General features: G+C 39.6%; 1 protein-coding gene across 1 annotated transcript in view; it reads left to right on the top strand.

Annotated features, from left to right (window-relative positions):
• si:ch211-57n23.4 (immunoglobulin superfamily DCC subclass member 3) overlaps positions 1–23,554 on the top strand; it is a 28,104-nt gene extending 4,550 nt beyond the window's left edge. The window contains exons 2-14 of the mRNA XM_053333762.1: positions 3,841–4,146; positions 5,981–6,125; positions 7,067–7,197; positions 7,721–7,858; positions 7,964–8,122; positions 15,344–15,509; positions 16,737–16,987; positions 17,099–17,263; positions 17,732–17,920; positions 20,025–20,138; positions 20,864–20,990; positions 21,549–21,663; positions 23,480–23,554. Coding sequence (XP_053189737.1) covers positions 3,841–4,146; positions 5,981–6,125; positions 7,067–7,197; positions 7,721–7,858; positions 7,964–8,122; positions 15,344–15,509; positions 16,737–16,987; positions 17,099–17,263; positions 17,732–17,920; positions 20,025–20,138; positions 20,864–20,990; positions 21,549–21,663; positions 23,480–23,554 — 2,081 coding nt within the window. The remainder of the gene's footprint in view (positions 1–3,840; positions 4,147–5,980; positions 6,126–7,066; positions 7,198–7,720; positions 7,859–7,963; positions 8,123–15,343; positions 15,510–16,736; positions 16,988–17,098; positions 17,264–17,731; positions 17,921–20,024; positions 20,139–20,863; positions 20,991–21,548; positions 21,664–23,479) is intronic.
• Positions 23,555–25,850: the final 2,296 nt, after the last annotated feature.

The raw sequence follows: 25,850 nt of genomic DNA, 5'->3' as shown, positions 1-25,850 counted from the left end.
GTTTATTCCAACCAAACACTGCAGCAACATGGATTCATTTCTTTTTCCTGGATGACGATGTGTGATGAAAATATATAGTGAAATATGACTTAGACAAACTGTTATGTAAACTTAAGTTACATTACACTGCCTTATGTTGCCTTCTATTGACTCATGTTACCTTATCTTAACTTAAATTATGTTACTTAAAGGGAAGCTTCTGTATTTTTCAACCTGGATCATATTGTCCGATCTTTATATGTCTAAGTGACTGATGGGTACAACAATTTTGAAATTGGTCCAGTATTGAGTGAGAGCGCCTCAGCCAAGCTGTAACACAGGCTGCAATGTAATCCTTTGGGTCACTAGTGCCCTGTCAATGTACATCTACTATAAGTGCTTGTTTTTGCCACTGACAAGATTGTTATAATGAATGTCTGACAACAATATTGAATGGACGATACAAAGAAATAAAATCTTTGCCTTTGCCTCTTTACCTTTGGCTTGGTTTCATTCTGAAATAGGAATACAGAATGTGTCGCTTAGTGTTATGTAAAGGTTGAATATTTAGCTGATTTCGACAACATCTCAACTCTTCCGAGATTTCAGAACAAAACTTCTCCTTAAATGAGACTTGGTTAAATACAATAACATGAAGATGGTATCAAGCAAAGGTAAAGAAAAACATTTTATTTCTCTGTAAGGTCCTGTTGTCAGACACTTATATTAGAAATCTGAGTCTGTCAGCGGCAAAAACAAGCACTTTTAGTGGATATGCATTGAATGGATGTTAGTCCAGGTTGAAAAATACCAAAGTTTCCCTTCAAGTTAGAAAATCATGTTGGTCTTACAGTATGATGCCTAAAGTTGCGTTAGATTACCTTAGATAGCCTTACTTTACCTTACATTGTCTATACCCTGCCTTACCTTAGCTTATGTTTAATTATGGTATTTAATCATGGTTAAGACTTGTCATTAATCTAAAATAATATTTTCTAATGGATACACTGGATAGCAGTCATTAGAAGTCAATACACAGACAACATTCATTATCAAGTAAAAACCTGGCACTGAAATGTGCTGTTAAACTGAATTTGTGATTTATGAACCAGTAACCTCAAAAAGTCCTGTTAAGGCATAACCTTCTTTATATCAGTACACCTCATTCACTATAAAAGCTGCTCAACCTCCTTCCATCACACTCTCACCAGAGATCAAAACTGGCCTTTTAGGCCTCACAGATTGCACCATGTGTCCGATAACTGTGGCCACAGAATGCAATGTAACCCCCCCCTGGGAGCCCTGAATTTCATCACCACCCCTGAGGGATGGGAGGCTGAGGGGGGTTGCAGGGCTCTATCAGTCCATCCAGGCACAGCTGACTAGTAGACCCACAATCCTCTCTCCTGGCTACATCTGCTAGATGGGAGATCGACTATTAGAAGGGGGCAGATGCTCATTTCTTGATATGACACATCAGTAAAGCCAGTGGCAAAGATCACAAGGAAGGTGAGGGGTTGCTGTGTCTGCAGGCTGTGGGTAAACTCAATGGCTATGTTTTAGAAGTGACAAACTAAAATCTGATGGCCTGCTATAAAACCTCAGAGTCATTTCATCAGTAACTTTGTGAATGAGTCATCTACATGCTCACATGATCACATCCAGAGGAGGTGACAGAATCTCTTACAGAAAGAAAGTATTCTGAATGTAAGTGCTGTGGATATTTTATCCATCTTGCATATGCAGATGTGGAGAGTGATAAAGGCCAGTTGAAATGCCTGTAGGACAATAGCTTGGGGTAAGCTATTTCTTAGTAACACAACAAAAACATAAAATAAAATGAATGTATAAATGTGCACTTACAAGGCCATTTGATGTAAACAGCATCAAATGGCCTTCACAGTGGACATGAACTTCACAAGGAACAGAAATACACAGATACCAAAACCTTTCCAAAGTCAAGTTCAGCTGCAAGCTGCTGTGTGTGGGAAGCGATGTTTGATGTTGTCTGGACAACAATAAAGGCTGTGCTCTGGCTCACAACTGAGTTGATGGGAGGGGTAAACAGATGCAAAACTCCATAGTGACATTGATAATGCATCGTGCAGGTTCAAGTGCAGAGTGCAATTGTTACGGCTTCACAGCTGGGAAGGAGACGGAATCAGGGCTCTTTGCATATGAGGGCATTAACACCAAAAAATGACTAAAAGAAAATGGACAAGGTCAAAGAGGAGAGGGGACAAGGGTAAGGTGGAGAGATCTAGTGGCATGGGAAAGTCACCTCAGAGATGGATCTGAATGGATGGGAAGAGACGGGAGGGGTGGAGGGGATGCATAAGAAGGGGCAGATGGTGCCCTTGGGTGCATGGTGGTGGACGGGAGTTTTTACAGAGGTTACTGGGGGGTTGGGTGTAAATAAGCATAGTCACAACACCATTGTTACAACTGGCTCCTGGTTCTATACAGGCTCTCCTAACTTGACCCCAGCAACCCTTACCAGTGTTCTCCTCCCGAGCTTGGGTATTGTTATTGCCCTCTACGGCTGGATGGCTCGCTGGCATTCAATCACCATTGTGGCTCGTCTTCAGTAAAAGCGTTATAGACCACAAAACCAAATGTGCCGTCAAACAAATGAGATGGTTTTTGGGTGTCAAGTGAGGTTTTGTGGGTGATTGGTGTAGGGTTTCCTGAGGCTTGGTGTCAGACAGAGAAGCCTCCCTCTGTGCTGTTGTCCCTGGGACCATGGGATGTTTGTGAATTTGACATGAAAAATAGATTGAATTGTATATGATCCACCATCATTTTCCCATGTCTTTATACAAAAAACTCCTTGCTTTCCCACATACAACTCGTTCCACTTTAATACAAGAACCCATGGTTCCACATGACACTTCTTTTGGATTTGTTGACTTTGTTATTTTGTCAGTTGGACTGTGTAGTCCAAGTTTGTTTGCAGCAAACAGCCAATGAACTAATAAACTAACCAATGAGCGTTTTTATGTAATAGGTTTTCCATGGGTCCGTTTCAATTGGAGAGTTCACTCTAGCTACACTTGTGGTATAGTTCAAAGTCAAAGTCAAAGTACTTTATTGTCATTGCTACAAGAACAACAAGACAGCACAGCATCCCTAGAAAATAGGTGATACAAGCTAAGAAATTTGCAATACTACAATAATAAATAAATAAATACAGGACTTCTTAATAAAAATTAAATGATTATGCTGCTGTGGAGTGCGGCTTGGTATTTATTTTTGTGGCAGATACTTCAAACATTCAGACTGATCTCAAAACTTGCCCAGTTCTCTGGTTCTTTCTGTTATTTTCCTCCTGTTCCTCTCCTTTTCCCTCCATCATTCAATTACAGTCATTCAACCTTGGAATAATTGTGAGTCTGCATCCATTTGCATCTTTCCATTGACCCTATATGCAGTCGTGCCATCTCTAAAATTCACGTTGTATACAGTCTGAAGTCAGTCCTTTACAACCAACGTTTCTGAACTTTTCAGAAAATACTGAAAAGAAATACACAAACTAGCAAGTTCCAAACTGTAATAAAGTTCTCTGAGAGCCTGTAATATTTTAGGATCATTCCCAATATATTGACCAAAGGCTTTCAGAGCTCTGTGACAATGAAACACACTCAATATCATTCTCATGTGCTTGCTGTTTTAAGTTAGAGGGGTTCCTGTCACTGAAATTGTACTTAAATTTGTAGAAATGCAGACAGTATGTCAGGACCTTCATTGAGCCTCTCATCAGGATGGTTCTATTAAGTTACATAAGCCCTGGATTTGAATATTTATCTGGATTGTGCCAAGCAGCCTTTCTAATGAGCAATTGTTCTCTCTGTTTGTCTTCAGGTTGTTGCCTGGCCTCGGAGCTGTCTTTCCTGTTGGAGCCCAGTGATGTGATTGCAGTGAGGGATCGCCCACTCATGCTGGACTGTCGAGTGCAGGGCGAAGAACCAATCATGGTTACGTGGCGTAAAAATGGCGTGCCTTTACCTACCAGTCCACGGGTTCGGGTGTTGGCAAATGGCACGCTGTTTATCCAGAGCTTCCAGAAACGCAGAGAGGGGAGTGAAGCGGATATGGGCGAGTACGACTGCGCTGCCCAAAATCGCTATGGCTTGCTGGTCAGCCGCAAGGCCAAAGTCCATTTGGCATGTAAGTGCATGACAGTGTAATACAGTATAGAAGTGTTGAAAACCTTGCTTATTAGAATAGTATAAACTGGTTGTCTTATTCCCTGAGTAAAACAAATCTCTTCTTCTTTACACTGCACTTCAATTACCCTAACCCTAACCCAACAACATCACTTCCTACAGATACATGGGTAAAATATGGAGATACAGAACTCGTAATTACTATCTATATTATAGATATTATATTCTACACCTCAATCAATTGGTTTCAGAGGGGTAGAATATTCCTTTTCCCAAACCGATCAAAGGTCAAATTTTATTATGTAAATGAAACAGAAAGTTGTCTCACTGCGTTCGTCACATTTCCTCACTTGTAACTATGGCGACTTCCAAGCAGAGCAACTGGTTCTAATTCAAACTTTAAAAGACTAAAATATTATCGCACCTTTAGATGGAAGAAAAACAAGAAATACTGAACTGTTCAAAAAAGTCTATGAAAAACTAAAAGATACACTCCAGCACTGCCCTCCTCACTTAAAGATAACAAACATAATTTCCTCAGGCATTTTAATATCCATAGCCTTGCATCACCCACAGGCCATCAGCCTAAACCTGCACAGGGAGCAGAGAACAGCCCACAGAAAGCAACCGCATGTTGCCTTTTCTCTGTCAAAACATCCCATAGTCTTTATTATAAATTATGCTTCACATGGTGAACACCTCTGCATCATACCTGGCAACCAAAACCCCCCTCAGACTCTTTGATCCTTTGTGTTTTCACAGGGAACAGGCCCCTCACCAAAACATCCCAGCTTTTCATTATAGAAAACCCATCAATTATGTTGCATGTACAGTACTGCACATGGTACTGAACACACACACCTTCTCCTCCCCGCCCCCACTACTTCAGCCACACCAATAAAACCAATGGTTTATGGTAATCCAGGAGAATTATGGCTTTCTTGAGGTGGTCTTACTTCAATGCAATGAGTTGCCATGGTGATGCTCTCTCATTTGATTTGCAGACCCCTCCTTTATTGTAAACCCTTATTGATTGTATACCCACCAGGTTATAAGGAATGTGTGTGTGTGTGTGTGTGTGTGTGTGTGTGTGTGTGTGTGTGTGTGTGTGTGTGTGTGTGTGTGTGTGTGTGTGTGTGTGTGTGTGTGTGTGTGTGTGTGATAATGCTATTTTAGGCTTTTCCAAACCCTCAGTAGGAATTACGCCACATTTAGCCTTTGAATACAGGACAAAGTGTGATTAACATGTCATGAATACTGTCATTATATGGCCATGAAAGCCATAATTGTGAAATAGATTCTAAACCAGATTTAAAAAATAGAACTATTATTATATTCAAATCAACACTCTGCATCATTTAAGTGTATACTCAAATTACCAGTAGCTACTGTACAGGAAGTTTAAATTAAATGCAACAGTTTACATGGTAATATTATTTGATGAGTGATATGCTGCTTTCTAATTTAGTGAGCACCTCAGGAGTAACAAGGTAGAAATACAAATATGAGAAAATCTATGTGCACAGATTGCTAAATGAGCACACAGGCTAATAAACTTATTTCTGACCTTCTCTCGCTCTGTGTTTCAACTATTTTGAGGGGAAAATTTGGCACACTATACAATCCAAACTGTTTATAGCAATATCAGATGATATACAGTAATGTGATTGAAAACTTGGCATCTCAACCAATACTAAAACTCCTCTAACACAGGTGTACTGTAATAAATTTGTACTCAAGCTCATACTGTTCAGTCCCCTGTCTTTGTTTCAAAGTCATATTCATATCATGTATTCTCCTGATGAAGACTAAGCTTTGTGTGGTTTCCTCCTCAGCTCTTCCTAAGTTCCACACACACCCAGTGTCCATGGCGGTGGATGAAGGGGGAGTTGCTCGCTTTCAGTGTGAGATCAATGGAGTCCCTGAGGCTAACATCACCTGGGAGAGAGACAGAGTACCACTTAGCACCAATGACAACAGGTAACACCAGACGCACATACGCTACATTGTAGGACAATGTATTTGGGCTACATATTCTACATTTCATCAATCCAGAACGATCTTTTATTGAACATCTTTGGAGTGTACAGAGGTTTCCTCTGACTAAATTTACAACTTTCTTTGTTTAATTTGCAGCGTCTTGCATTCTCCTCTACTTAGTACTGAAATGCCTCCTCCTTCATGTTTTTGCCAAAATATGATTTTAAGCCTACATGGGATAAGATTCCAACCTTGATAAGAATAGTGGACTAAATGACGTATAAATATACTTTCTGTCTGTAAAAAAAAGAACTGTGCAGTTTATATTTGTAAACTTTCTTAATTGTCACATAAAGCTGATGGGGTCAGTAACAAATAAGTGTTGGCAAGATGAGCAATTAAGAAATATCTTTAAAATTAGTTTTAAAAGCAGCATCAGTTTGTTAAAATGTACTTTTAGTATTTTTATTTTTATAGTTTTATAGTTATAGTTATAGTTATAGTTATAGTTTTGTATCATTTGAAATGACATTTGCACCATTTTTTACCAAAAGTAAGAGTGCATTTTAAGTGCATTTATACAAAATAATTACTTAATTTTAAAACATTAATTGAAAAGTATTTCTACATTTGAAAAGATTTTGTCAATATTGAGCAGGATATATCCTAAAAACAACCATTTCTTCTAAACAAGTTGTGACAAATTATGTAGAATTTGAACAAAACAAAACATAATGTTGCATTGCAAAAGTGGATTATATTTATTGATTACATTTTAGTTCACATTCATTTTCCAGTGCATCAGATTTTTATGAAAAAATACTGGTTACACCAATTGACACTGCATCACATCACTGACCCGTAGTGTGTTTGTCATGCCTAAAATCACTGTCTGTGATGCTCAGTGTCTCACCTGCACTCTGCTCTCCCCCCATGTTTAGGTACACTCTCCTGCCAATGGGGATCCTCCAGGTGACAGGTGTGAGGCAGGTGGATGCAGGAGTTTTCCGCTGTGTCGCCATCAACATCGCCAACACTCGCTACAGCCACGATGCTGTGCTCAACGTCACTGGTGGGTGAACACATGGAACACAGAGTAGAGATGAGAGAGACAGTAGAGAAATCTCTGCTGTCCCCTCTTTAGCATTATTCCTGTCTGTATGCAAGAATATATAGAATGTACCCATATGCTTTTACAAGTAATTAGCCACAGTACTGGGTTAGGGTTATGGTTAGGGTTAGGATTCCTCAAAACAAAGCATTTGGTGCATTAGAACTTCTCACAACCTGGAAACAAACTGAAAACAAATATTAGTTTTTATCTCAAAGTTAAGGTTTTAACAACTTTAAAGAAGAGCTTGGAAGTTGTCTCAGCTTTTGTTTTTGTAGTGTTGGGTTCATTGATCATTTATGAACATTATGAAATGTGCTGTGACACTGTTGTGTTGCACATGCAATAGGAATCACTGACAAAGTGAAAGTAATGGCAACAGATCATGGTGGATTGACATGGACACCGCAGCACCAGCTGATACTGTTTACTTATTTAGCATCTGTCATCTCATCTATATTCACTCTTCTTTTCATCCTTCCAGGTGGAGCATCCAGAACTTACAAGGAGCCAACCATCCTGTCAGGACCCCAGAATCTCACCATCACTGTCCATCAGACTGCCATCTTAGAGTGCATTGCCACAGGAAACCCAAGACCCATTGTTTCCTGGAGCAGGCTAGGTAGCAGCGTCTGATAGAATGTATATGATAGGAAGACCTAAAGCTTAGATCCTCATTTAACTTTTATTTCACAACCTATCTGTGTCTCTGTTTTCTCTCCATCAGACGGTCGCTCCATTGGGGTGGAGGGTATTCAGGTTCTGGGAACAGGGAACCTGATGATCTCAGATGTGTCTCTGCAGCACTCTGGTGTATATGTGTGTGCTGCCAACCGGCCCGGGACCAGGATGAGGCGTACTGCGCATGGCAGACTCGTAGTACAAGGTCAGTGCAAAATACTGCTGAGGCATCCATGAACAACTCAGCTCACTCTACTGGCCCAGAGCGGTGCTGGTCACTGATCTCCTCCAAAGACAACTATTAGATCAACAGCTGTTGATACTTATATTGCATTCATGAAGTATTACAGGAACAGTCCAATAGGTTTCAAACACATTTCTTTGCTACCAGATCTACATCAGACAAGATGATCGTTATAGGTCTGATTATTTAGTTTTAAGTTGTTTCCTTAAACAATAATACTGAGACAAATTAATATCATAATTTGAAATAAAAATCCACCGTGTGACTGTAAATCTGACTTGAGACTTAAAAAATCTCCAAATTCTACTTACACCCTGTGTCCTCAATGCTAGCTATAGCTGGGATCAGAGAAAGTTTAAATTTGTGTTTAGCAAAGCTGAAACAATATGCTTTCCAAGAACATCTAGGTTGTAATCACTGCCATTTACTGTCTCCAAATTCCCATGATGGAATGAAAAAAGTAGTGTCCATGTCTTAAATCTCATTTTACTGCTCACTGTAGATTCAGCTACTCAGTGTTATGTAATAAATAATGGAGGAGTGAATGAAGAAGTGATTTTGTACTCATCTTAAAGCTGTCTATTATGCTGCTAGTGCTGCTAGTGAAACTATTACTACCAATAGCCTGCAACTAAAGTCACCTCACCTGGGGTTATTTATCATTTACAGGTATTCAAACTTAACAAAAGCACCATTAAAACTTCCTAAATGTGTTTTTAAAATAACAACACATTTTAGTTAATGGTGGCAGAGAAGGGAAGGCTATGTGAAGATACATAGATTATTTGAAGGTGGGAAAAAAGCCCCAAAATGATTAATTTCTATTCTCTCTTTAATATTACATATAAACACACATATTGTTACATACTGAGCTGAACAGACTAATCCTTTCCAGCAAACACACAACTATTGGTGCAGCCTTTGTTTAATGACTTGACCATAGCCAGTCCTTCATTAAACTTCCATGATAGATCCAGTGTGTATGTGTGTGTGTGTGTGTGTGTGTGTGTGTGTGTGTGTGTGTGTGTGTGTGTGTGTGTGTGTGTGTGTGTGTGTGTGTGTGTGTGTGTGTGTGTGTGTGTGTGTGTGTGTGTGTGTGTGTTTGCACTTGACCATATTAACTGTGTGGTGGTGTGGAGAGGAGGGGAAGGAAAGGGTCAATATCAAAGCTCCTCCCTTTCTTCTCACCTTTGCCCCTGGCTGTTTAGTGGAGATGGAGGCTGGAAGCTTGAGCCTGCTGTATATGTGTATGCTATATTGTGACACTATTGGTGTGAGACACTCCCCTCCTCCACCACACACATATGCACACACCCCTCCCAGTTCCTTTGGAACAATTAAGCACTGACCCCAGTGTCCAGCTGGGTGTGTGCTTGTGTGTATCCGGGGAATGAGGGGGGTGGAGGGTCTTCAGTGACGCGGACTCATCCATCACCCTGCACATGTCCATACTCTCAGCCCACTCATATTTCTCACTGTCATTAGCTTTGTTTTAATTGGCTGTCCTGAGGCCAGATCGTTAGCAGCTCTCCTCCCAGAGTATTAGAGGGCAACACAAAGAGACAGGACATGAACATGGAGAGTGTTTGCTGTTTAATACTAACTACCAGTCTGTGTAATATACTATAGATAAATAGTTCAAATTAGCTCTAGCTGCAACATTAAATGCTGCTTACAGGTTAACTAATAATCCAATGTACTGCAAACATTTTGCTGTTTAAACAACATGAGTAATAATAATTTTATCCAAATATATATTTGAATGTTGTTGGTGTTTCTGTTCTGTGTAAAGGATCTTAGTACTTTTCACCACTTTACAACAACACATTGCTACATGCAAAACATTAACAGGGTACTTCAGTAATTCTGTATTGCACTTTTATTGTGAGACTTGAAACAGAATGAGCACATCTACATAGCAGAGGCCCAGTTATCCTGACTCTAGTATGGGTCGAACTCCAAACACTTTGGATCCCATATTTCTCATAATGCAACTAATTGGAACTTTTCATTCAGACTCTTCCTGCAGGGTAATTATAAATAACTTTCAAACAGGCAAAAGCTCAGTACAGACTCTACTGTCTGTTCAAGAGTTCATTTTCTGGTGAACGTGTGTCAGACAGTATTATTGTCTCTGCATGTTTTAATCTCTATACTACAAATAACATTCTGTATACTTCACATTACTGCTGCCATTAATCGTGCCACCATATTTCAGATATATGGTAATGGTAACAGTAATGATTTATACTGAATGAGCAAATACATGCAAATCCTCAAATTCCTTTCATGTATTCTGAATCAGTTATTTAAAAAAATGATTGTATACACATTATCCTCTACATGTAAGTTCAAACAAAGTATAGCATTTGGAATATAAAGCAAAAAAAAGAGGAGAAGCACATTTCATTAGATTTCTCCTCATTTCAGTGACCTAAATCCATTCATATTATTCAGCTTTCTCTTTATCCATCCATCCCTCTGTTCCTGTTGTGACTCTTTGACCAGATCAGTCAATAATTCCCCCTGTCAGTTTCTCTTTGGTAGAGGAGGGGAGAAGGGGTTGATCTCTAATATATTCATTAATTTATTGATCTATTTTCTCTTTTTTGGGGTTGAGAGAGAACAAAGAAGTGTTAAGCTTTGGTCATTTGTTAACATGATACTCCACAAAGTGGCTCAGAGAGCCTCAGCTGTGTTTTAGAGGCAGAACCTGCTGCCATGCACTGCTTCTCACACAATGTAAAATATACCCAGAATTAATTTGTCAGATATTCTTTAAGAGTTTGGTAATAAAGACGTTTGGGGAATATATGGGGAAACTGTAGATTTGTACAGGCAGAGGTGATTATACTTTATAGTTTTGATGATTTGCAAACAATTCAAAACACTCCTTCAAATATTAGTTTATTAAGCATGATATACAACATAACATCATTTCACAGGCTCAAAATGTAAAAAAGAAAAAATAATCAGCATTTGAACTAGTTACAAATATAATACCCACATTAGACAATGAGACAATGTTTGATCTGTCTGTATTCAGGTTTTATTGACAGTCAAGTCCTCCATTCCTGTTTTCATGGTTCAAATGAGCTGAACTGTCATAATGACTCACAGTGAAGTGAACGTTTTACTGTCCACTTTAAGTCAAGTTCAGATCAGACATCAGTGATGCAGCTGCTGTTTGTGTTTAGTGTGTGAAGGTGGTGCAGAGGTCTGAACTTTCACACAGTCTGTGTATCAGGCTGTCTGTGTGTGTGTGTGTGTGTGTGTGTGTGTGTGTGTGTGTGTGTGTGTGTGTGTGTGTGTGTGTGTGTGTCCATGGTCATGGTCAGCCTGAAGGGACAAAGAGGACAAGAGATAGAGAGACAAAGAGCAGAAGACGACTAGACGGTCAATGCCGGGTGCAGAGCGCTGGAGGAGGGATGCAAAGGAAAGGGGGGGGGGGGGGGGGGGGTGACCTCTATCACCTCTCACCCTGACTGGGGTCAGAGGTTAGAGAGGCGTATGTCTGTGAAAACGGTTGAGGTAAGATAGGAGGTGTTGGAGTGGGGACGGATAGATAGGGAAGTGAAAGGAGAAAGGAGGTGTGGTCTAAAGGGTTAATTAGGGACGGACGGAAGATGGATAGCATCCCGACGGAGGGGTGAGGGCCACCAGGGTGTCACCATGTGGAGGGACACAAAGGATGGCCAGCCTTTTTGGAGAATAGTGCGTTAAATACACCCATTCCTCACCGACCCCCCCCCCTTGCTTCCTCCACGTTTTTGTCCACATTTTCATCTGAAAACAGACGAGATGAGCTGAGCTGTAGTTCTTTTATCATGCAGATCCCACTGAGGCCTTCAGTTCTCACATTTTATATGAACAGCAGCACCAAAAAAGCTTCCCCACACTGACAGGATTAAGAATCACACACAGAGACACACATTTGATGACAAAACCGTACAATTATAAATCCCTATTGAATCATGTATATATAATCATTTACTGCAAGGTTCTGTTTATTCATGCATCGCAACAATCATTTCATTTTTTGTTATAAGCTTTTAACATAATTTAAAAAATCTATCTAGGTGCATTCTATTGATGTACCAATTATAACTATTTCAGGTATTTTAACTTAAATTGTAAATATTTTAGACGAAACTAAACACTTTATGTCATGTTTAGGGGTTAAAAGTTGCTCACTACTTTTGCTGAAGCAGTGTACTGCACAGTTTTAAAGTTCCAGTACTTTACTTGAGTATTTACTATATGTTATTAAATACTTTTACTCTATATTGGAGTCATTATGTGTACAGTATCTGACAGTATATGTACTAGTTTAGATAAAAAACTTTACATACATATGATCACATGATGATGCGTGTATTAAATTAAACTGTATAAAAAGGGTCAAATATGCTACAACTCAACCAATTGCCAACATCAAAGTGCTGTTTAGACATAAATGTATCAGTAACAATAATACGTTTCTATTTGATTTATACAGTAATAGCCACTCTGCAAAAACAGTGCTTTTCATACTTTAAGTATAATTTCGTGAAAATACTTTGAATGAATAGTTTTCTGTTACAGCAGTACACACTGTGCTTCTACTAAAATAATGACTTAAACACCTCTTCCACCACAAGTCATTTAAATTATAGCAAAAAGTATACAGTAGCATAAAAATGTAGTATCTGGTGAGAACATTTCCTAAAACCAATCAGCGATATACACTAAGTAAACAGATAAATAGTAACTCTTCCAGTAGGTTCCTACTCAAAGATACAAATACTGTGTAATACTTAACATGTACCTTGTAGTAATAAAGGACTATGACATCTGGCAGTAATTCTACCCACAGTCAGTCACAGTCAGCAGGTCAGCTCAACATGTAAGCATACAATTCAACAAATATGAAAAATAAATTCTACAGTAATGAATGAATATATACTTGGGTTTAAACAGATAGTTATTTAGTTGTTTTCTTTCCTAGTTACTTTATAAAAGGTCCTGCAGCTATGTGAGTCAGTACATACTACTATATATATGTATTATAACAGTACACTGTCTCTATTTCCCTACAATTAGTAACAAATGACATACAGTATTGTTTCCAGGTAACATTATAGTATATGATTAGGAAATGACTGGACCCATAGTACCATAATACTCTTTACAAGTTATTGCATTAATATTTAGAACCTCTGGGAAATTATTCAATAAATGTTTCTTTAATAACTTCTATACGTCTATTGCTCTTACTTGTACTTTAGCAAAAAAAAGAAAAAAAGGAGCCATCATGGACTGCAAATATAAGGTTTAGTTTTATAAAGAAAGTGGCATTGTGTGGCTCAGATATGTAAATGTAGTTAGCTTCAGTGGTTGTCCATGCAGAGGACAGATGTCTCCCTCACCAATCAGGCTGCAAACAAAAGGGACAGAACGTAATAAGATGTATGAAACTCAAGGTCAACAGAATCACTGATCGATACAGAGTATGGATCGACTGATGAACGGTCAGCTGAGGATGCCTGACACGCAACATGATGGTGGGACAGCTGAACAGATGAAGGGGTGGACAGATATTCCCTCCTGAGAAATAATGACCACACACACACACACAAACACACACACACACACACACACACACACACACACACACACACACACACACACACACACACACAAAGAGAGAGAGAGAACAGCATTGACAATGAAGGAAACAATGCATTGAACTTGATATTTTAAGCATCTAAGACAAGATGTAGTTCTTTATATGACCTTTTATCTTGTGTATGTTTCCATTTATTTGAATTTGTCAATCAACTTACAGAGAATTTAAACTGACCTGGTGTAGTTCATGCAGCACCATGCTCTGTTCCATAGTCAAAATACCTTTCATTATGAATGGATTTTCATTTAAATCCTACACCATGACAAGGTATATTAAACTGCAGGTAGCCATAGCAACACTCTAGTTTTCACAAGTTAAACATAGCAGTCCATGTTCACATCTAATGGAGTCACATGATGTTCAGTGTGACAGAGTACCTAACACATGTAATATTTCTATAAGGAGATTTTCAGATTATAGTGAAATGAAAAGTGAAGACTTACTAATGGATGTAGGATAAACACATGGAAAGATCTCAAACATATGCATAGAATGTGCTGTAACATGCATAAGTGCAGGGATTAGTCCCTTACATGAAAACTATAGATATATAGTATGTTTGATAGTAAAGCTTACAGCACTGAGATTTTCTTCTGTGATTTACAAAATCAAAAAATGTAACAAACTGAACAGTGTTTGCACAGAATAAATCTGTTTCCAGCCCAAACTGACAACTCGCCTTATCGAGTGTAACTCCACAACCACACACACCTGCAGGCTGCCATCATCACTGATCAGAACAAAAAGGAAGAATTCCAGGCTGCAGTGATGAATGTCTCCTCACTGAAGTGGTCATCTTGTTGACACCCCCCCCCCAGTTTATAGGGGGATGGTTGTGGGTGTAGGGTCACAGTTGGTGTTGAGGTCAACAGATCAATGAGATGCTGAGCTTGGGCTGAATTGGGGAGGGGCTGCAGGGCTTAAGGAGTGCTGCCTATATCCCACAATATATATGCATGTCCATTGTGTCACTAATATTGAAGTGGGTGTCAGGAGGAGCAGCCAACCCTGCATCTGCCAGGCTGTGTGTGTGTGTGTGTGTGTGTGTGTGTGTGTGTGTGTGTGTGTGTGTGTGTGTGTGTGTGTGTGTGTGTGTGTGTGTGCGTGCGTGCGTGCGTGCTTGCACATGTCTGTGTATGTGTCTGTGTGTGATAAACCAGCAAAAACCTTATTGATGGTATAATAAGATTTTCAAATAAAGAGTTTTGCACCAAATAGGTGTTCTATTTTCTTTCTCAAAGAAAAATATTGCTGAGTTTTTTTCTGAGTTTTTATTCTTATCAAGATTAATTTATTTTATATAATTTATTTGAGTTCATACAGCTGGGTTTATGGAGAACACCAGCTGTTATTGTATGATTATTTGCCATCAGCTCCAGGAACTGCAAATTAAAATGTGAATCAGTATCCAACAACACTATCTGCAGTCAGTGGAGTTTCTATGAAGGCTTTATAATTGTGTTTTGTCTTATATCAAATGTTAAGTCCTCAACTCTTTCCGTGTTCCTCTTCAGCTCCTCCGGAGTTCCTGCAGTGGCCGCAGTCTGTCTCTAAGCCAGCAGGGGGCAGTGCTGTGTTCACCTGTGTGGCTCAGGGCGTCCCCGAACCTCACCTGATCTGGCTGAAGAACGGCAAGGTCCTAATGCCTGGACACAATGTCAAACTGACCAATAATAACAGGTAGGTCATGACAGTGATGTGTTTAATATAATCTGAGTGTAACAAGACTTTAATGTGTCCTTTTTTAACCCTACACTTTGAGTGTAGAGACACAGAATAAGTATTTAAACAACTCAACATGATTCATTTTGTAGGATTCTTTTGTGTTAGCTACTGATTAGATACATAAACGTTCAAAAATATATATTAAAAAACACATCAGCGCATAAAAAACTGCTGATGTGTTACCCAGAATTTTTCATTATTCTGAATCATACAATACTTCTGAACTTTTAAAAACAGCACAGTAAGAAGGTCTAGTTCAAGAACAAAAAGGACATTACCAACATGTGAGAAATGCATTTTAACTAAGCTCAGATATAGAAACGCAGTCAGAGCCAGCAATAACAGTGCTAGTGCTGTCTTGAATCATGTGATGTCAGTATTACTGAAAGCAGCCAAAATATAGATGTCATTTATATTTAAATCTCTGAAAATAGTGAAAAGCAAATACAATTGAAGTAAAAGGAGAAAAACATTACAGCATTAAACAGACATACACATGTGTCACAGAGGTATTAGGAGGATCTAAAAATCCACACATGAGAGGATTTCCTTTAAAATCGCAGTAATCTCAAAGGGAGGCTTTGGTTTTCTATCTGAGCTCGTCAACTTTAGACTTTCTCAGCCTGGATTAAACAGTTGTGCCACACGGTGGCAGCACTGCACGGCGTGTGGAGTTACAGCCCGTTTGAGACTGATGTGGTGATATTTGGATCTATATTTAAGTTACCACACTATATAGCTGTAATGGCTGTTTAACAGTTTTTAAATATTTCCAACATTCATTGTAACCACCTATTTTGATGATGAAGCCCAAGAACAATCAGTCCTCCTACAGGAAGACTGCCTGTGTGATTAATCAGACCCTTAATAGGCATATAGCAGCAGAAATAAAATATAAAGAATAGGTTTTAATATTAATGATGCTGTTGTATTAGTGTTGATATCAGTATTGTGTTAGTGTGAGTGTTTTGTCATAGAAGTAGTACTGGTACTAGCAGGTGTAGAAGTACTAGTGGTAGTAGTACCAGTAGCAGTAGGACAGCTGGAGTTTCAATAGTAATAGTAGATATACAAGTATTAACAATATCCCCTCTGTTGCATTTACTACTTGTAGTCCCAGTACTGTAGAGTTTGCCAGTATTTGACTGACAGTGAACTGATTCTGTTATGTTGTCTGTGCAGTACTCTGGCTCTGACCCGTATCAGCTCTGACGATGAGGCCATCTACCAGTGCATTGCTGAGAACACTGCCGGGACCAACCAGGCCAGTGCCCGTCTGGCAGTGGCTCAGGCTAAAGACCTGCCCAACGCCCCCCAGGGCCTCACAGCCAGTGGCCTGTCCACCAATGTCCTGCAGATCATATGGAGCCAGCCACCCCCCAACGTCACTGAAAGCATCATCGGCTATGTCCTGCACATCCGAAAGATAGGAGGTGAGTTTTAGAGCACACACACACACACATAGACTACTGTAGAGAGACACCTTCTGCACTGCATACTATAAAATATTTAGTCAATCAAATATGCCTTTGTGTGTATTTCAGAGCCCGACAGTCTGGAGCTACAGGAAGCCATCAGCAAAGGCACCTTCCAGCATGATGTGACCAACCTGGAGCCAGCTACTACCTATTCCCTCTACCTGAAGGCCTACTCCCCTCTGGGAGCCAGCCAGCAGTCCCTCACTGTGGTGGCAACAACACTAGGGGGCGGTAAGAATATGAAACACTGATGAGGCATCCTGCAGATAAGACTACCTTTGCTCTGTGTCCTGATTATCACGAGGAATGGATGCTCATCATCCTAAAAGCAAAAGAAAATAAGTGAAAGTATTTATTTTGAACATTAGGGTCAAAAATTTGAGGTAAGACAGATTACTTTAAACTGTTTGACAGTATTGATTTACTTGTATAGATAAGCATCTGTCACATAAACACACAGGTAGGACACATGAGTGTGAGTCTGACTTCTGTTGTTGTTGATAGCTGAAATTGAGGGTGCTTCACCATCTAAGCAAGTAATACTAAATTATTTTGCTTTATTTTGATCAGTCCACTTCCTGTCAGCTACTTCAGTTATTACATTTTTCAGTAATAACAGTTAATTCTATTTTTTGGTCTTTTCTAATCTATCAGCTCATCTCTAATCACTGTCCTTCTCTGTTTGTGCTATCTCTCCAGTTCCGACCCCTCCCACCTTCTTCACCAAGGTGGTGAACTCCAGCTCTGTGCAGGTCCTTTGGGAACTCCCGAGCAAGGCTGGCAAGGCTGAGGGTTTTAGGCTGTCCTACCGCAGGGTCCCCCACACTGACTTCCAGGGGCCCATCCAGCTGCCAAGTCACATCAACGCCCACACCATCTCTCATCTAGGTGAGTCTGTGCTATGTGTGTTTGTGTTTTTGTGTTTGTGTGGGTATGACCTAATTCATTTTCAGGGACACAGACTGGGGACAGTATTTGGGGCCAAAAGCTGTGTCCCCAATTGGTAAAAGACATATTTGTGGATCAGTGGTTACGGTTAGAGTTAGGTAAGTGTTATGGTCTGTTATGTGTTATGTATCACGCAAGTAGTGGTAATGGTTAGAGTTAGGGTCAGTCTACAGGAAATGAGTCTATAATACCCCAAAAGTAAACCTTTGCCCTCAGTCACATCTCTGTGTGTTCTGTCAGGCTGCTGCCTCTGCTGCTGGGTTGACACACTGTAATCCAACCACCCCCCTAACACTGATCCTAATCTGGTATAAAAATGATACCTTGTCATGTTTTATCATGTGTGTCATAGCTGCACCAGCACGTATTCCCTCAGTAATCAGTATAAACTATACAGCATTATCAGAGTGCAGGGACTGCTGATAAAAGAGTGTAGTCTATGAAATACATAGACTACACAATACTTCCACATCATTCCACCACCATGTCACTACTTCCTTTTCCTGATTTCTGGACAGCAGCATCTGTCTCTCCCCCAGGTTTATTTACACAGGGACACTTCCAGGCTCAATATGTGTAACCATAACAACACACTTATCTTGGTCACCCAGAATACAATATTATTGAATTGGTAAACAGCCATGCTGTGCTGTCAGCTGTTATTTGATTGTATTTCAAAGGGAGAATGAGCACCTCTCTTGAAGAGTGAATGCACTATTTAGACCAAATTTACAGGCATCACTTACATTACTCTGTTATTGATTATATGGTGTCCAATACCAACCCCAGCCTATTTTTCCACTCCAACATACAGCTTTTCTTAATTTACTTTAATAGGTTTAGCTTTTAATAGATATAGCTTTTATGGTAAAGCTTCCTTTACAGGTCCTGTAACTGTAAGTCACTGGAAGGCTGCCACAGATGATCATGTAACTTGATGTAATGAACTTAATTAATTTCTTTTTTATCAATAGGCCAGTTGCATATGCAAAACTATGAAAGGCACCTAAACAAATATTCAATTTAGCATATGGAGAATAAAGTTTCCAGTAATAAATGAATGATAATTCATTGTCTTGGGTTTAAATTGAGCAGATTTTCTCCTCCGGAAAACAACAGCTACTTGGACACTCTATTTAACTGTCTTTTTTTTCTCTAGTTTCCACATAATTAATGCAAAATTAAAACTTATAAAGAATCTACAGACTAGAGCGCCCTGGTGGTCGAGGGGGTAGAGTGCATGCCACATAATCGACCATGAAATAATATATCTCTCTCTAAGCTGCAGTATGACTAAAGGCTGAACACTATGGAGTTATTGACATAGAGTAATGAGCCCACTGATGTCCCTGAATGAGCCTTTGTCTGTCCATTATCTGTCAACCTTTCCACCTAAAAGCATCCCCTTCATCAGCCGTCCACACTGTCTCTACATGTAGCGTTCATTGAACACGCATCGATTTTCACAGCAGAGGTGCTGTCTGTGATAATCATGTTCGATGCAGCCATGTGTTGCATGACAATTAGTTCATCATTGCTTCATCCGAGAGCACTGGGTGTAATTGCAGTTGAATGTGTGGAAGTGAAACATGAAAAACAAAGAAAGCAATGCTGGAAAGACTGATTAAATGTGTTGGTGCCATTTACAGAATGAGTCAGTTAAAGTCACAGCATGAGACACCATCACTAGACGCCTAAATGAGAAGGGGTAGCATGGTGTGCAGGAAATAAGACCAGGATATAAAATGGTGTAAAGCTTTTGGGGTTAATAAGCTGTAAAATGATAACATATAAATTGTAGATGATTTGGTAATTGTCTTTATTTCAGTTAATCCAATTTTCCCTCTGATCTTTGGCGTATGCAATTACACCCCCTGTACTGTCAATAAAATAGCCAAAATTAAAGTAATAAGAATGGATACTTGAGTATAATATATAATATAATTCTGCCCATAAAGAACACACATCCTCAGCAGTGAGGAGTGAGGTGAATTTATTCCACTTCAAACTGTTACATGACACTGTATGGGGTTCTCTGTTTTAGAACCTGGTGCGGTGTATGAAGTCAAGCTGGTGGCCTACAATGGAAACGGGGAGAGTGACTGCTCCAAGAGACTGGTGTCACTGGCAGAGGAAGGAACAAGTGCCCAAACTACAGGTGAGGATCATCACAGAGTGTGTCCTAGAACAGCTTTCAGTAACTGCACTGAGCAGATGTGTGAAGTTTGTACTAGGAGAGATAAATATGTAATCCCATATATCCCATATACTCTACAACCTACAACAGCTTTAATATGATTAGGTTAAAGGAACAGACCAGCACAGTCTACATTACATTCAAACAATGAGTTATGATTTCTACTAAATTCAACAAATCTATGATAGAAAACTTAATTTGGTCAACATATTCATGCATGTAATATAATAGTCAATAAATATCTGATGTCTTGATATTTAATGGAATATAAAACTTTAAAAATGGGAGAGAAAATCTGATGTGGACATAATGAGGGAGATTGTCATAATATCTGGGTAAATCAGATTGAAGACCACCTACTCGGTGTTAAAGTGAGAGTTCTGTAGAAAGAATAAAATCTGATACTGTGAGACTTGAAATTTATACAAAAAGGCTCTCACTGGATGCAGCTTGGTGAACATAAATATCTTATTATTGTCATATTTTGTCATCGAGTAGAAGTAGATTACACTTTCTCAGTAAACTCCTCCACCACCTTGGACTGATAGAAAGGAAACTATCACACTGAAATGGCCACAGGCAGGAGAACACACACTGGGCTGCAATTTTCAATGAGTAAAACCTTAAGTCAAAACCTTAAGATTACAGTATCAGCAATATGTGAAATACTGGAAACTTTTTTGCAGGAGGGAACAGTCTGTGTCAGTGCAGGGATGGAGAGGCCTCTCTGGGCAGCATTGTTATTGGCATTCATATCGGCACCGCCTGCATCATCTTCTGTGTTCTCTTCCTCATGTTTGGATACCGTCGCAGGTAAGAGCCAATACGCTCCTTTTTACTCTAATCCAATGAATTATGTATCATGTTTCCTTATATAGATACTGGGACCTGACCCATTTATTAATTACTGTAATAGGACTGACCTTCATGAGTAGGGTTGGGTATCGTTTAAAAACTATGATACCAGTACCAATCCAAGTACCCATAAAGTGATACTGATACCAATTTAGTACGTCATCCAATACCCATCATGTGAATAGAAGCATTAAATTGTGACTTCACCACCACAGATGGGTTGTAGGAGCTTTGGCAGTTGGTCAATCACATGTCGCATTAAATCAAAGAATGCTTGTGTTGATTGGCTGTGAGGAAGTCCATACAAATAGCCATATATCTCTGGGTGCAAAAAGGGTGGATTGCAGTTATTGTTTCACGGGTTGCCTTTCAATACTATTTGGTATTGATTTATTTTGGTCGATACCTAAAAGGTAATGAGTACCGATACCCAGCCCTAATCATGAGTTTTTCTTCAGTATGTTAATACAGTGAAGTTCTTCAGGATATGTACTCATTGCTGGCACTTGTTTGCAGTTTGTTTTGCAGTAAAGGGACTCAGGACAGCTGGTCTGTACCGAGGGACAACACAGGACACAACGGTATCCCTAAAGATGCAGCAAATCGTCCCAGAGTGGAGCCAATGCCTCAGGTAGTCACAGCATGTTCAACTTCATTTATTGAGTACAGTTTGATTACAGAACAAAGTATTCTATTCAGTAAAACAAGTACACTGTTGATGGACATGATACACAACTGATCAGGGAGATAAACAATGATAAAATCAACTGCTTCTGTGGCTAAAAGTTATAATATATTAGATAGCTCTAGTGTCAAATTCCTGTGGTTACACTGCAGCACGCTCAATCAGGCAAGTAACATATATCAATACAACAATATGCCACAGCTGCAGAGTAGTTCTACACAGTAGAGCTGGGAACAATTTGGGTCAAGCGGTCAAGAAGGAAGGAAGAAGTTCATATGCAATAAACCTTATCAATGAACTGTGCTAGGTAATGTAATCCACTGATTTATTACAACATCACAACATACATCTTTTAAATCAGACATTTTTGCATGCTAACAGACTCATCATTAGTGTGGCAGGACAGCCAGACGTTGTCTTTGCCAAAAGAGAAAGTGTGTGTGGGGGGTGCATTTATTCGACAAGTGGAAGGTTTATTTCAGTGAATCTCATCCAGACCATCCAAGTCAGAGATCTGCTGAGTCAGACTAACTATAAAACTCACCCTGGCTTTAGCACTCACTGTATGCAGTGACAGACAATGCCAATAATTTATGCATTCATCACAGGTCAGCACACTTGCTAAAAGCTAATAAGATGAATAGATAGATAGTACTGGGCCTCAGCATATAGCGTACAATTGTTGTCCCTGTTGGCTCTATAGCATCGACTTGGGCTACATAGAGCAGCTTTAAATACCAGTGTGGCCATCTTTGGCTCTACCCTTTGATATGCTTCTATAATGTGATGTTATTTAACACTAAAACTAGGAGTATATAAACTGGCAATCACCTGTAGTCAATCAACACAGTTTTAGGTGTTGTTCTGGCTGTACAATCGATCAAAACAAGTTCATCTAGCACTGCGGTCACTGCAGAAGTGACAGCACTGCATCTGTCATCATTTTTAAGACGTTCACCTTTAAGAACAGAAGTTGCCAATATTTAGGATTACATTCATCTGTCATTGTATTTGTTAGATAGTAGTCACTCTGAAGTACTGGGTGAAATGTGATGTTGAAATTCATCCATCTGTGAAATGACACAATGATATATTTGACCTAAACTGCACACTTTAAAATCAATACAGGAAATCAGCGCTGAAGAAGTTTTGTTATTTTTACAAGACTATTCTTTGATTGATACCCTAATTGATACCCTCTTATTGTTACAAAGCAAAGAGTCCAAAAGTATAGGTAGAAACATAGATTTTACTGTATGACAGGTTTTATGATACCACACCATCCACTGTGGATTTGGCACAGGAGGATGGCCATAACCATCTATTATAAAGAGTTTTGGAACCAAGCTAAGAAATGATGCTGAAAACCACAAAAATAAGACCAAGTTATACTAAAATTTATCTTTTAAGTTTGGTTATGTCAAAAGTGAAATTCCCCGTAAGAAATGAAGACCTCTAAGGTCCTCAAAGATGAGTAACGAGTAATGAGTAACTGCCAATCAATATCATACACAGATGGCTGCTTAGTGTGATCTATATTTGTTCTCAAATGGAGCTACAAGAAAACAGTGTAGATACTAGACTTCACAATTTAATAGTACAGTGACTCATTGGTGTTATAGTGTAGCGTAAGACAGGGGAAACTGCCAGGAGTACCCTGCTCAGTACTCAGCTTCTGATTTTTTGCCTCTAGTGTTAGTGTTGATTCATGTCTAATTCCTTGTCCTTCCTGTCTTGTTGTTGTGACTCTTCCTCTCAGCAGGTGGTCTGTCCAGCACAGTGCCAGGTCGTCATTGAGCAGCACCCGTCAGGTTTGCCTGGCACGGGCACTGGCTAGCACTGGTTAATAGTATCCCCATCCATATCCCTATCCTCCCCTCCAATAGTCTGCTAATCACAGGAAACTCACGCCCCCCATCAATGCGCACTGACTGTCCCCTTTGATAGTGGTCAGCCATAGGTTTAGTCTCCCCTAAACCTGCTGCTTATAAGATTATCTATTCAAACTGTGACAGAATTTTTATAGAGTTAGGAAACATTCTGGTCCTTTGCCACCCCATCCCTATCCTTCACTCCTACCTCAAACCAAAGTGTATGCCTTTATTGCCTGTGCATGTGCACATGTGCATGTAGAAAAAGCCTTCAGAAAGCATTGTCACTCCAGATTATGTCCTGTCATACACCTGTGTACACCACATCTACTCATGTCACTTTTCCAGTGGGAGTCTGTTCTATAACCAAAATATTCTATTTCTCAGATCTCCCCTGGTAAGCTGACATGTGAGGATGTGCACTCTTAAAAACGCCAAATGAACCAAGTATTCTCACTTGATGGGGACATGCCAATTAGTCTGTTGTGACAGAACTCTTGACTTTGCCTTCAGTTCCTCTGCAATAAGAAAGGGAAAAAACATAGCGGCCTTTGCGAATGCCTTAGAGAGGTGAGAGTCTGATTCGAAATGATTGTCTATCACCATACAAGCCATGTAGAAGAACCATGTGAACCCTTCACTCTTTACTTCCCTTTTCCTCCTCCCGAAAGCTGCACACCTCCAAAGAAAAGCTACCTCAGTCTAATGAGAATGTTTGAGCCATAGTTGAGGCCAATGTTAGCCTGATGATGCTGCTGGTGCTAGCCTACCTCAACCAAATAAATACTGAAACCCTTTCCCTTCAGCAACTACTTCCTCAACTAGTGCCAATGCCAGTGTACCGTGCCAGCCGCCAAACAGGTCAGTCCAGAGAGTGCTCACTGGGATGACTACCATGGAGAGCATAACTGTGGCATAGCATGAACATCACTCCCACTTCCACAAGCCCAAGCCTTACTGTACCAGAGATCAACATGAGTCTGAACATCCTCCTGGTCCAGACAGGTCACCTTTTGTTTGGTTTTGCTGGAAATGTTAATGTTGCTCCTGATCTGACATCAGAGGATATCCAGAGGGCCATGTAGCTCCTTGATTATTGCTCTTCCATTATGTGGTTATCCATGGCTTTCATATATCCACAAGTGTCCATCTCCAAAGACATATTTGTGCAGAAGATGTACTTCATGGAAAATATGGACCTCAAAGAGTGCTCTGTGAACATTATAAGGTATGCATTCTATTTTTCCATGAAGTCCTTCAAAGAAACAAGCTGCAACAGGATGCATGTTTGATCTGCACACACCTGATGGCATACTGAAGATAGGCCTCATAACCAAAAATACTGTTTTAGGCCATGCTGCCGAGTTAACTCTCCAGATGCCAAATCGGTCTCCCTGGGACCTCGAAGACACTGAGTTGGCGGCTAAAGAAGATTTAAGGTGAAACTTGCCTGAATGCACGGACAAGGTCTGTGTTTCACCATGTCAGCCTATCCAAAAAGTTCTTCTATGAAAACCAAGCTGAATGATACCCAAAGATGAAAACATTTTGATGGGTTTCTTTATTTTCCTTTGAAATTTTGTTTTTAAGAGAGACTACGTTTCCTTCCAGTTTTAGATTCTTCCTGTTTGAAAGGGGTCACCTATATGTAAAGTGCTTTAACTGAACCCAAGCCAAAAACATTTTTGCTCATGATTTCATTACCATTTTTTAAAGAATATCCTTCATATCCTTAAGTTTGGAAGTCATTCCAGGTGCACCCCTTCAACATGGAACCGTTTATTTTGATTCTAACATTTAACTTTTAAAGAGTGACCAAATGAAAATGTCAAATATTTTGAAAGACTTTTATTTCAATACTATAAGGAATACTTGCTTTCTTTTTTAAAGTAGTTGAATTCTTGCCAAATATTTAGAAGAAATATGTAACCAAATACCTTTACATTTTTAACATTCATAGTCTTTACCTTTACACTTCCTCATAACCAAAGCACAGAAACATGTGTGTGAGCTTGACATACATGTGCGTGAATGACTGATAGCAGGTGAACCCTGAGGGCAGCAGCTTTGAGACGGAACACAAAGTTCAAGAAGATAATCTTGAGCCAAGTTCTTTATACACAACCGACCCAAATAAGATGACACACATTTAAAGTCCACCTGAATTCAAAGTGCTTATTTAGTAAAGATCTGCTATGTACATTACAGATCCCCTATCCAAAAATGAGAAGGCTACATTTCATTTATTTGGTTTTATGACAG

Source organism: Scomber japonicus, chromosome 15 (assembly GCF_027409825.1).
Source record: "Scomber japonicus isolate fScoJap1 chromosome 15, fScoJap1.pri, whole genome shotgun sequence".
Taxonomy (NCBI): Eukaryota; Metazoa; Chordata; class Actinopteri; order Scombriformes; family Scombridae; genus Scomber; species Scomber japonicus.
The sequence above is the reverse complement of the archived record's forward strand: the minus strand, read 5'-3'. Positions and strand labels throughout refer to the sequence as shown.